Raw genomic sequence first — 12469 nt, 5'->3', positions numbered from 1 at the left:
CAATTAGAATCTTCCTCTGCACCTGAGTCGACACAATGGTGATCGGAGTCGGGCTGTTTCAGCTCGGTGAGGGCGGGTCTAAGATAAGACGCTCATGTCAATCAACTGTGTTTCATCACACAGACAAGAAGCTGAGAATGAGCTGATTTTAAAAAGGGGATATTACTTTTAAAGATTAAAAACTGGGTGGATTTTTATCATTGTAGGGTGGTTGTGTACACAAACTACCTACACATATTAATGTGCAAACAATATGTAAAAGTCAGTTTTGGATCCGATGACCCCTTTAAGACGAGTCATTCCACTCGGCGGCCATCTTTGAAACGCCTCTCGGGCATGCAAGTGCAGCTCCAATCTCTTTGAATGGGGATTGGGGAAATATAAAATTATCCAAAACTGTTCACCAAGCTTACGATTAAATTTCATATTTGAAATCACCAATGAAATCTGACAAGAAAGGCCTCATTAATATGGTTCCTTGTGTTCCAATAGCGTTAAAAAGCGATTATTTTTCAGGCTAGATCAGAGAGCTCACGTCTCAACTGGGACTTCTAACGGCAGCTGCAGTGACGCACTGACTTTACTAATAAACGATTGGCTCTTTCATTAAGAAGACGGAGCTTCGCGGCCATAATGAGTGTTTTTTTTTTTACTGAACAATATCAATTTACAAACTCAAGTTGGGAAAACATATATGCATATATGCATATAAAGAATACACACTTTCCCATAATTAAATTTCCAATCATACATACAGTGCCTTGCAAAAGTATTCATATCCCTTCGTTTTTTTCACATTTTGTTTTGTTGCAGCATTATGTCAAACTGCTTTAAATTAGTTTTTCCCCACATCAATTTACACTCCATATACCATAATAATGACAAAGCAAAAACCAGAATTGTACATTGCATAAGTATTTATACCCTTAACTCAATACATAGTTGAAGCACCTTTACAGCCTCAAGTCTTTTTGGGTATGATGTGACAAGCTTTTCACATCTGCATTTGGCAATTATCTGCCATTCTTTGCCTCACCTTTTCACCACTCAAGCTCTGGATAGGGGCTGGCAGACATTTTCTAGAGTCCTAGTTGTTCCAATCATCTTATTATGGATAATGGAGGCTACATGCTTCTGTGAACCTTCAATGCAGCAGATTTTTTTTTTCTGAACTCTTCCCTAGATCATTGCCTTAACGCAAGTCTGTCACTGAGCTCTACAGACAGTTATCTTGACCTCAGGACTTGGTTTTTGCTCTGATATGCATTTTCAGCTGTTAGACCTTTTCTGAGAGGTGTGTGCCTTTCTTAAGGCCCCGATCACACCGAACGCGTCTTTTAGTTCTAAAAACGCGAGGCGCACAGCACTGCCTTTTTTGGTGACTTTTAATAAAAGAGCAGTGTGCTGCGGTTTTTTTATGTTGCTAAGCAACAACCAAAACAGCTGTCCTGTCAGTCAAATCAAAGGATTATAGCGCGAGCGCTCTAAAATCTTAGTTTTTTGCTGTTAAGTAAACTGTCATATTAGCAGAAACCCTAAATAATACAACTCCGGGTTACCCACGATAGACACCAAAGGTTTCTCCTCTAATTCTTGCAGTCTCCGGACTTTTTAAGCAACGGTAAACTTTCGTCACCACAACAGAAGGCCCGCCTCTCCATTCATTCGATTGGACAATGGAAAAGAACGCGAATGACGTTGGGCGTTTTTCCGCTCAGAGTTGATTTTTTTTTCAACTTCAGGCGCTCAGAGCGCTTCTGCAAAAACGCGAGGCGCAGCAGGCGGCGAAAACGCGAGGCGCCCGGGGCGCATAAGCAGCGCGGAGAACGCTTAACGGTGCGTTCACACTGGCACGTAGCGAGCGGGGCGAAGCGAGCGTTTTCAATTCATTCATGTGGAAGTTGAGCGTAAACGGTCGCGTGGTGCATTTTGGGATTGGAAGCGGCGCGGAGAAAGCGTTGAGAGCGGCTGAGGCCCCGATCACACCGAACGCGTCTTTTAGTTCTAAAAACGCGAGGCGCACAGCACTGCCTTTTTTTGGTGACTTTTAAAAAAGAGCAGTGTGCTGCGGTTTTTTTATGTCGCTAAGCAACGACCAAAACAGCTGTCCTGTCAGTCAAATCAAAGGATTATAGCGCGAGCGCTCTAAAATCTTAGTTTTTTGTTGTTAAGTAAACTGTCATATTAGCAGAAACCCTAAATAATACAGCTCCGGGTTACCCACGATAGACACCAAAGGTTTCTCCTCTAATTCTTGCAGTCTCCGGACTTTTTAAGCAACGGTAAACTTTCGTCTCCACAACAGAAGGCCCGCCTCTCCATTCATTCGATTGGACAGTGGAAAAGAACGCGAATGACGTTGGGCGTTTTTCCGCTCAGAGTTGATTTTTAATCAACTTCAGGCGCTCAGAGCGCTTCTGCAAAAACGCGAGGCGCAGCAGGCGGCGAAAACGCGAGGCGCCCGGGGCGCATAAGCAGCGCGGAGAACGCTCACTGCCAACAGAAAACCATTCAAAAGAGGCGCCTCCAACTGCAAAAACGCGTTTGGTGTGATCGCGGCCTGAGAGCGTCAAAAGGTTGGGCATTCCTCAACTTTATGCAAATTTCGAGCGCAAAACGCCGGCGACAACCAATCGCTGTGAAGAGTAGGCAAGGCAAGATTATGACGCGTGTTTCTGAAACTGGTGGATTACTGAGCTGAAATCACATATTATTGAAAAAGTCAAGCAAAAGTAAATGTACTTTGCATGTTTTCATTATATGCTACAGTTTAGTTTTCGAACCGCCGTTAAAAGAAGACAATGGAACATAAATAGGGTGTGAACATTGTTTTTCAGAGGCGTGCTCTGCCCTAAATTTGACACACCCCAAAGCAGTGGCGTTGTAGCGTTGCCAGCGGCACTGAGCGCATATTTAACGCTGTAGTGTGAACGCACCGTAACTGCCAACAGAAAACCATTCAAAAGAGGCGCCTCCAACTGCAAAAACGCGTTCGGTGTGATCGCGGCCTAAATCATACTCATTCAAATGAATTTGCCAGTTTAACCCCACTCGAAGTGGGGAAGAAATATCTAGAAGAAACATCTAGAACATCTAGAAGAAATATGAATGCTCCTGAGCTAAATTACGAGTGTCCCAGAAAAGGGTATGAGTACTTATGCAAGGGGATCTTTTCAGTTTTTTATTTCAAATAAATTTGCAAAGTTGTTGCAAACCTGTTTTGTGCTTTGTCATTATGGTGTATGAGATGTAGATTGATGTGGAAAAAAGTAATTTAAAGCAGTTTAACATAATGCTGCAACAAAACAAAATGTGAAAAAAAAGAATGAATGAATACTTTTGCAAGGCACTGTACACACAATAAACGGCCATAATGAGTGTTACATTTTTCCCCATTCAAAACTATATGAGTGATACGTCTTGGGTATTTTATCGTCTTTGACGGGAAGCGTAAAAGACCTTTTTCTTGAGTAAAGGTTGAGCGCCCTCACAGATGACATTTTAATAGGTTTAACATTAGATAATCAACTCGGAATATATGATAATTTGACTAGAAACAGTGGAGACCAGGGGCCTCATTTATAAAACTTTCTTACGCACTGATTTGATCTTAGAGTGTTCGTACCGTCTTTGACGTGGAAAAGTACTTATCTCCACGTCAGATTCCAGCTTGGCGTACGACCGTTTCCTTGTGGTAATGCCTGGTATTGCAGATAGTTCAGCCTCACTATAATTTGATTTCTTGCGCTCCTTTTTACTTGCCATTGTCACAGAGTTTTTGCTTTAGGAATGAGCTCATTTTATATGTTAATTAATTAAGCAGGGGCGTTTCAACGGCGGAACATTCAGCTGCACACAATTCCACGATCATTTGTGATTTATAACCGAATGACTGGCGTACGCATGGATTTCGTGGTACGTTCGTTTTCTCTGAATCGCTCTTACGATCAAATCAGAAAAGTTCTTAGATAAAATCAAGGATGGTTTCTACGCAAGTCTTTATAAATGAGGCCCCAGAAATGCTAAGCATTCTTTTGGTTAAGAGTCAGACTTACTTCCGCGTTCAGGAAAAAAGCCTATAGATGCGCGTTTGGCAGAGCGGCTCTCTCCCACTAAATAACCTGACAGACAACTAGTTGTCCAGTCCTGTTCCGTTCACACAGCACGTGTATTCCAAGAATGAGGTTGTGAGTCCTGAAAATTTACTGGTGTGAGTTCGGTTATAGAATGCAGTTGTCATTCTAATAACCATACTGTGTGTGAACGCAACCATATTAAGGAGTCTAATATGGTATTGACAACCGTTGTTATTAATAATTTATGACCACGTTCCCACAGCAGCAGAATACTGTTGTCAATACAAATACAAAAACAAAAACAAATTAAAATATTTTTGATGAAATACTAGAGCTTTCTGACCCTGCATAGATTAGACAGCAATTGTACTGCCACATTCAAGGCCAAGAAAAGTAGTCAAAACATCAATAAAATAGTCCATGTGACATCAGTGGTTCAACTTTAATATTATGGAGCTATGAGAATACTTTTTGTGCACAAAGAAAACAAAAATAACTTTATTCATCAATTTATTTGCAAAAAGACATAAAATTAAGGTTTAACCACTGATGGGCTATTATACTAATGTCTTTAATGCTTTGAATGTGGTAGTACCGCTGCAGTCTATGCGGTCACAAAGCTCTTGGATTTCATCAAAAATGTCTTAATTTATGTTCCGAAGATGATCAAAGGTCTTACTAGTTTGGAACGACATGAGGGTTAATAATAAAAACCCTCAAAACAACATTCTCAAAACAAGATATTTTGAAGAAACAGATTCTGCTCCCTGTTGACATCCATAGTATTTTTTTCTAGTCTAGTAAATAATGACAATGTTCATTTTTTGGTGCTTCATGCTAGTTTTCTTTGTGTAGACTGGCTACTCAATCATTTTTGACTTAATTGTTGCTTAATTAAATCACAGTAAACAAATTTAAATGTGTAACAGAACATTTTATTTGTCTGTTTATTTGTCTACATCATTTCACACAATATCAACATTTGTCTTCGAGGAAAGCAATGATCTCCTCTATACTGTAGCTTTGTACCAATGATAACTTAAAACACAGATGTTTCTTTTTTTTCCTGATGCGAAAAAAAACAACCCAAACTTAGAAAACATTGTACAAAGATGAGAAATTTTACAAAACTATACACAATCGAATGTGCTTGATAAAATTTCATTGTACAATCTTAATGATTTTTTTCTTTGTAAATATACTGACTTTCCATTATTATAACTCTTATTTGGATCAATCAAGCTTGTCTCGAAAGAAAAAAAGGGTGCAAGTCATTTACGGGCAGAACATAATGAGAAAGTAAACAAATCACACCAAAAACTGAGAGGAACTTTCTGCCAGACAAATTTCATTACTAAGGCAATCTCCTGCAAGTAAATTCAGTTGAAGCATTTAAAAAAAAACAGGATATCATTACATGAATTAGAACGTAAGTTCCTTTGAGCGCTAGTAGGGACCACATGAAGAAAAGCTCTTTGAATGAAGAATGCTATGAAAGATGCTTTCCTCATATTAGTATTTCACTACACACCAATACCATTTCACTGAAAAACATCCTCCTTCTACCCTCAATGTATATATAATATACACATTTGACTAAATCTCAACACTTTCTAACATGTGAGCATTAAATAAATCAAATTAAAGCCAGTCAGCGCAAAAAAGAAACACCTTCCAGGTGAGATGAGAAACAACCCAATGATATGCATACATACAAACAACTCCATCTTGGTGATCACATGACCACACTTAAATAATTGCATGCAATGCTTTTACTGCTTTGACAGCATTGGCAAAGCGGGTGCTGAGAGGAAGCGGGCTGTGCGCTGGTCTCTGAACAGCCGGACCCCACAGACCGTTTCCTTCTTAAAAGCACAATAAATACGGCTCTAAATCTCCCAGGTCAGCAGTTTGCTGCTAGTTAACAGAACGTCAGAATAAATAGTGTAACCAGGCTTGACGTGCCCTCAGGATGTGGATGTGAACAAACATGGCATGACACAAACTTTTGATGTGCTGGCACACAAAGTCAGGGAATTCATTAAATGCAAATGTATCAATGCAAATACATTAGTTACTTTGTGTGGCCGTATTATTTATGCCACGCCGAGAATACATGTTTGCATAGAAGCATTTACTTCACAAGAGAAGAGAACTGTCAGAGCTAAAGGCTGGGTGTTTGTCACACACTTCGTTTTCTGATTGAAGAGGTAGTTTCACATTTCTCAAGGGATGTGGAGTAAAGTTTACTTTACAGGACACCAGTGCCAATGTCTAATAATCATAATAACATCAACGACAATAATAATAAGTCTCAACAGGACTTAAACTGACTCTGAGCTTTGCCCTCCTTGGTCCAATCTCACAGATTTTCTCTCTCGATAATGGAGCTGGAACATGGGCAGGATGGAAATGGAAGATTTAGTGGGTTGGGTTTGGGGGCGCAGGGGGCGTCATCTCTGCTGTGAGAAGCGGGTACGGGCCTCCGTGTCTTGGAGCTGAGGTCCTGCGCTGCGGAGAAGGAGGAGGAAGCAAGGCCTGAAGCTTGGCCAGTAGCACAGGGATACGGGTTAGAGCTGGAAGCCTTCCATCGGTCCCTCGGCCTGCTGGAAAATGTACTGGCCCTGATTCTGATCCACCTGTGGAACGATGCTGGCGTCCTCCTCCTCCACGCCGAAGTAGTGCTCGATCAGGTCAAAGGCCTTCTGGTAGATCTCCTGATTCTCGTGGCTTTGCAGGAACTCAATCTTGTCTAAGCCTGTGTGGGAACGGCAGTAAAATAATTATGTAAACAAATGAACAAACGGCATGGCACACAACGTTTGCACGAATGGAAACCATATGGCAATTCATATTATTAGAAAACAAAACAAAGGAAACCCACACACGCACAAAAAACAGGCAAATCAATAAAGTTTATAGTAATAATAACATTATTATAAAATTTGATTTGCCAAAGATTTTTGTTTTATTTAATAATAACAATAAATGTTATCTCTAATAATATAATAACAAAAGAATAAAAAAACAACAACAACAACATTATTAAATTGGTTGTTTGGCCAATATTTATTTATTTAATAATACAATTCTTAATAATAATAATAATAATAATAACAACATTACTATAAAATTTGTTGATTTGCTAATACGACATGTTTTATTTAATAATATTAATAATAACAACAACAGCATTAATACAAAATTGGATTTTTTTAAAATAATAATACTAAAATAATAATAATGATAATAACAAATTATAAAATAATAATAATAATATTATAAAATTAGTTGATTTGCCAATATTTAGTTTATTTAATAATAATAATAATAATAATAATAATAGTTATCAAAAATAGCAATAGCAATAATAATAACAGTAATAATAAAACATCAACAACAACATGATTGGTATCATAAAATCTGTTAATTTGCCAATGACATATTTTTGATTTAATAATAATAATAATAATAAAATAATAAGTTAGTCTAATAATAAAAACAGCATTATTATTATAAAATCGGATTTGCCAATATTTTTAATAATAGCAACAAATATAATAAATGTAATAATTTTAGTTTTCTCTAATAATAATAATAATAACTTTATTTAATAATAATACTATTCTCTAATAATAATATTATAATAAAATTTGCTGATTTCACAATATTTTGTTTTTTATTTAATTGTAATAAAAATAAATGTTATCTCTAATAACAATAATAATAACGTTATCTCTAATAATAATAATAATATTTGTTTTTATTTAATAATAAATAAATCTATAATAATAATAATAATAATTATTATTATTATTATGCCAACCCAGAAAAGTAATAATAAATTATTAATATCAAATAAAACTAAATAAAACAGTTTAAAATAGATGATTCCCAGTGAATTTTTAGAACTTGTCCAATTGTTTGGGATTACTGATTTTTATTTTATTTTATAATTTCATAATTTTCTAAAGATAGAATTGCTGACAAATAGCAACACTGAAACTAATTAAATACTTCAGAGCTGACCATAACCTGGAAAAGTCAAAAATTATATTAGCATGAGGTGATAAAAAATATGAGGTGAAGCATGCCTACCATAAGCCTCTTCGATGAGAGCACAGTAAGGATTGATGCCTGTTCCGTTCTGTTTGGACTCCTGTTCTCCTAGTCTGAGGATGTTCTCCAGGCCATTCAGAGCCACCTGCACAATCTTGGAGTCCATCACCGTCAGCAGGTCACACATGGGCTTTATGGTGTTGAGAGAAACCAAGTACCTGCATGTAAAACACAATTATATCAACAACTGTCTAACTAAATATCCACCTAAATAGTATCCCAGAACAGTTTTCTCTCCTAGAATGCATATGTGGGTTAAATTAACAGTATTGAAGGTATAATTAATAGTGCTCATTTTTTTGTTTCGTCTTATTATTATTGTTTAAGTGCACTTTATGTGATTACCTGTTAAAATGACAACCCTAGTATTTACATTACCAGGATGTGAAAAAAAAAATCACTATAAAGATGATCTGACTATAACTGCCATCTACAGGCCAGAAATGTGTCATGCGCTTTGATCCCACTCTGTGCTTTATTGACTTATTAGTCCAACCAAAATCCCCTGTGTAAACTATACTAAGCTCTTCAAGTCTCTCTTAAAACAGATTATGGGTAAATGATAACCTAAGGCGGTATGCACGGTTTAGCATTAATTACATAAGGAAAATACGATTCTGCAAAAATTTGCTTTAAGAGTCCTCAATTAAAATAAATCCTTTTGAATTCCTAGAATTACATAAAAAGCAAAGCAAAGAAGCCAACCTAATCTGCTCTGGCGTGCCTCCCGAGGTGGCGTTGGTTATTGCCCACGCAGCCTCCTTTCTGGTGCGGAACTCAGCTTTCTGCAGTATCTCGATTAGCACTGGGAATATGTTGGCATCGATTACCGCCTGCAACAGAAAAAGCACCAATTCATAGCTGTTCAGACACAACATATATGGTATCATAATCGTATAATGTCTCAATCAGACTAAAATACCTGGATTTGCGCTCTGTTCCCAGCGGTGATATTGGAAACAGTCCAGCAGGCCTCTTTTTTGATGGATTCCTTCGGACTGCTGAGTAAATGCAGCAGGCAGGGCAGAGCGGAGCAGTTCAGAATCACCTGGTGTACAACAGAGCAGCACAACAGATCAGAAAAATGCACCTTTTTGAACTTGGCATGTGATAAACTACACTTTAGCTGCACTACCTGGGTCTGAATATCATCTCCTGTTACAATATTTCCCACTGCTCTCAGTGCAGGAGACACCACCTTGTAATCACTGTGCCTGCGAATGGATACACATGGATGTTATTCTAAGTTAATGATGAAGATATCACATGTTTTATTGCTTGCGTTAGTATGTCTGGTCCTCACATGAGCAACTCCACCAGCCTGCGGCACACGCCTGAGTCAATAACTGTCTGGATTTTGTCGTTGGGTCCATCGGACAGGTATGAAAGTGCCCAGCAGGCATCTGCAAGAACATCAGGATCACTGCTGAAGAGCAATCTGGAGAGCACGCTCAGACATGGTGACACCTGTGAAGAAATAACAGCTGTTTGAACAAGTATCATGTTTACAAGGAAAAAAACTTGGTTTACACAAAGAGTGTGTTTGTGTACATCATTGAAAATTGATAACTATGCAATTAGAATGTGGTTTATCCAGAAATGTACCTTTGCGAAGTCCGGAGGCGGATTTTTTCCTCTGCACAGGTTAGATAGCGCCCACACGGCATTCCGGGTGGTAGTGAGACGGTTTGATTTAGCAAGCAACCTGCAATGACGAGGGAAGAATAAACTGATGTGCTATGCAATCAAACCACTAGATGGCAGTAATGGTAAAGTGTTTTACATAGCAGACACACTACATGAGAAAAATGCTACAGCATAGTGAAATACAAGCCCACCGCCTCAAGTCACAAAACACATACCAGCAAGTTTGAAAGAGAGACACATAAACTGTGACATCAGAATGACGCGAGTAGGTGAGATTTACTCCGCGTCAGCTGTTCTTATAAGGATAAGGCTTCTAATCATAATACTTCTAGTAACAAGATTTAAATTCCTTGAACACAATGAGATTTCATTATTTTGAACCCCTTTAAAATCCTTTTAATGAGAAAGGAACAGTAGGTTTTTTTGGACTAGAACTTAAAGCAAACTAGACATTAAGGTTTTGGCTGGGTAGCATGGTCCAGATAGCCAATACCTGTGCCCATCTAGATCTACTTTTCTCTATTCAAAACATTACGACAGCATTTTAGTACCAATTAAAAAAATAAATAAATAGAAACATTACAAGGCTAAAGTCAGAAAATTTGAATTGTAGAAATTAAAGTTATACTATTTTGAGAAATAATACCATGTGTTATACTGGCGGGGTCAGTATGCTTGGAAATGATATTTAATGTCTTCGATTGCATTTGTAATTTCTAGTGCGCCAGCCCCCCAATAGCAATAAGCTTTGTGCTTTTGGTACTTTCAATATAAAACAAAGTTTCAGCTTTCAAAATAACTTTTCATAGTGAAATTAGGGCTGGGCGATTAATCGAAAAGTAATCGAAATCGACATTCAGAACCTATAATCGATCAAAATTTTCCAGGTCAATTATTTCAATTACTTTCCCTTTAAAAACACTACTGCGTGTGGAGTCACGTGACCCCGCTCCGTTACGTTGCGTTATTCCGCCGACGTGTCGATGGAGAGCTTAAACAGTATTTATACAGTAAAAAGTATTTACAGGATATACAAGAGTAATTTTATTTAGAAGAGATACTGCTTATTTTCTACTTTTAATATTTATTATTTTATAAATAATTTATTTTGTTTCCAAAAGTGCAAGTTATTTATTTTCACTAATTTAAGAAAAATGTGACTTTTCGTTTTAAGCAATGTGTGCTTTAATTTCAGTTGTTCAACACTGATGTTCAATAAATAACCATAGATAGTAGATAGTGTGTGCACCCTTCATTCAAAAATCTCTCACTTGTAATATGCGCGCATATTTACTGTACAAAACTTGTCAGTGAACTATGAGGGCAAAAAAATAAATATTATTTAAATATAATTTTATTAATGAATAAAATAATCGTTCATTAATCGTAATCGGGTTAAAATGTTCAATTAATCGAGATTTTGATTTTAGGCCAAATCGCCCAGCCCTAAGTGAAATACAAACTATACTTTCAAACTCTTTAATGTGACGTGACAGATCGTATTCATGCGAATCAATTCATTAAATGATAGTACTTTTTCTTTGTGAAAATTACACCACTTTAAAAACAACAATAAAATGTTTCAAAGGCTGAAGTGGGCTCCAACTCATTAACATAAGTTATATTGCTGTCTTTTCTAAGGCTAAGTGACTATTCACAGGCTGTTTTATTCACGGTATAATACAGTAAATGATTGGAAATAATATTTAACGTCTTCCATTCATTATTTGTGGTGCACCAGCCATCCAGTAAATCGCAATAATTTTGTGCTTTGTTGCTTTTAATATAACACAGCTAAGCTTTCAAATTCTGTCAATTTTATCATGAAATACAAAATTATAAATGTGTTTATTTCAAGTTTATAGCAAGCTATAAAAGTGAAGGAACATCAGAAGGCATAAAAAAAGTATAACCTAATTTAATTAAACAAATGTCCCATTATTGTAATCAGAAAGATGATTGACTTACATGGTCAGCCTAGGGTCCGAGATATTCCAAAAAAACAATCGGTGCTACCAACCTTTCCACAGAAAAACAAACAGTGTTCCAACCAATCAGCGTCAGGGGGTTGGTGTTGTGGACTTTCCTACTGGTGCAGGGATGTGAGGGAGGCGGAGCAAAAGTCCACAACACCAAGCCCCTGACGGTGATTGGTTGGAACACTGTTTGTTTTTCTGTGGAAAGGTTGGTAGCACCGATTGTTTTTTTGGAATATCTCGGACCCTAGACTGACCAGAGAGACACGTTTTTTTTTTTTTTTTTTTACAGTTGATTTATGGGGCAGGCAGCGAGCGGATCGTGAAGAAAGGTCAGCTGAATTTGACACTTTATGTTTCAGGCTTGAAATCGCTGATACAACCTTTAATGTTTTTTGGCAAGCAAAATACAGTATAAACTACAGTTTAAAATTATGGGGTCAGTAACACTGTTATGCACCAAGGAAGCATTAAATTAGGGCTGGACAATATATCGAACGATATTGTGAGACGCGTTTAGTCAATGAAGCCGGTACTTTGATTACTAGTGAAATCTCCATCACGTGCGTTCCACCCAGGTTCCGCTGGAGCGGCAATTAATACACAGAGACGTATATCTCTGACAAGCTACGCCATATCGCGCTCAATATG

At 37.4% G+C, this 12469-nt stretch overlaps 1 protein-coding gene across 1 annotated transcript in view; it reads right to left on the bottom strand.

Moving 5' to 3' along the window:
- Positions 1–6593: 6593 nt before the first annotated feature.
- Positions 6594–12469, bottom strand: part of kpna5 (karyopherin alpha 5 (importin alpha 6)) — a 16087-nt gene continuing 10211 nt past the window's right edge. Inside the window, exons 8-14 of the mRNA XM_073846573.1 lie at positions 9801–9900; positions 9499–9662; positions 9331–9409; positions 9118–9243; positions 8901–9028; positions 8175–8353; positions 6594–6834 (exon numbers count right to left, since the gene is read on the bottom strand). Of these exons, the coding sequence (XP_073702674.1) occupies positions 6647–6834; positions 8175–8353; positions 8901–9028; positions 9118–9243; positions 9331–9409; positions 9499–9662; positions 9801–9900 (964 nt within the window). The 3' untranslated portion in view covers positions 6594–6646. The remainder of the gene's footprint in view (positions 6835–8174; positions 8354–8900; positions 9029–9117; positions 9244–9330; positions 9410–9498; positions 9663–9800; positions 9901–12469) is intronic.

Source organism: Garra rufa, chromosome 9 (genome assembly GCF_049309525.1).
Source record: "Garra rufa chromosome 9, GarRuf1.0, whole genome shotgun sequence".
NCBI classification, from domain to species: Eukaryota; Metazoa; Chordata; class Actinopteri; order Cypriniformes; family Cyprinidae; genus Garra; species Garra rufa.
This window is presented reverse-complemented; position numbering and strand designations above follow the sequence as displayed.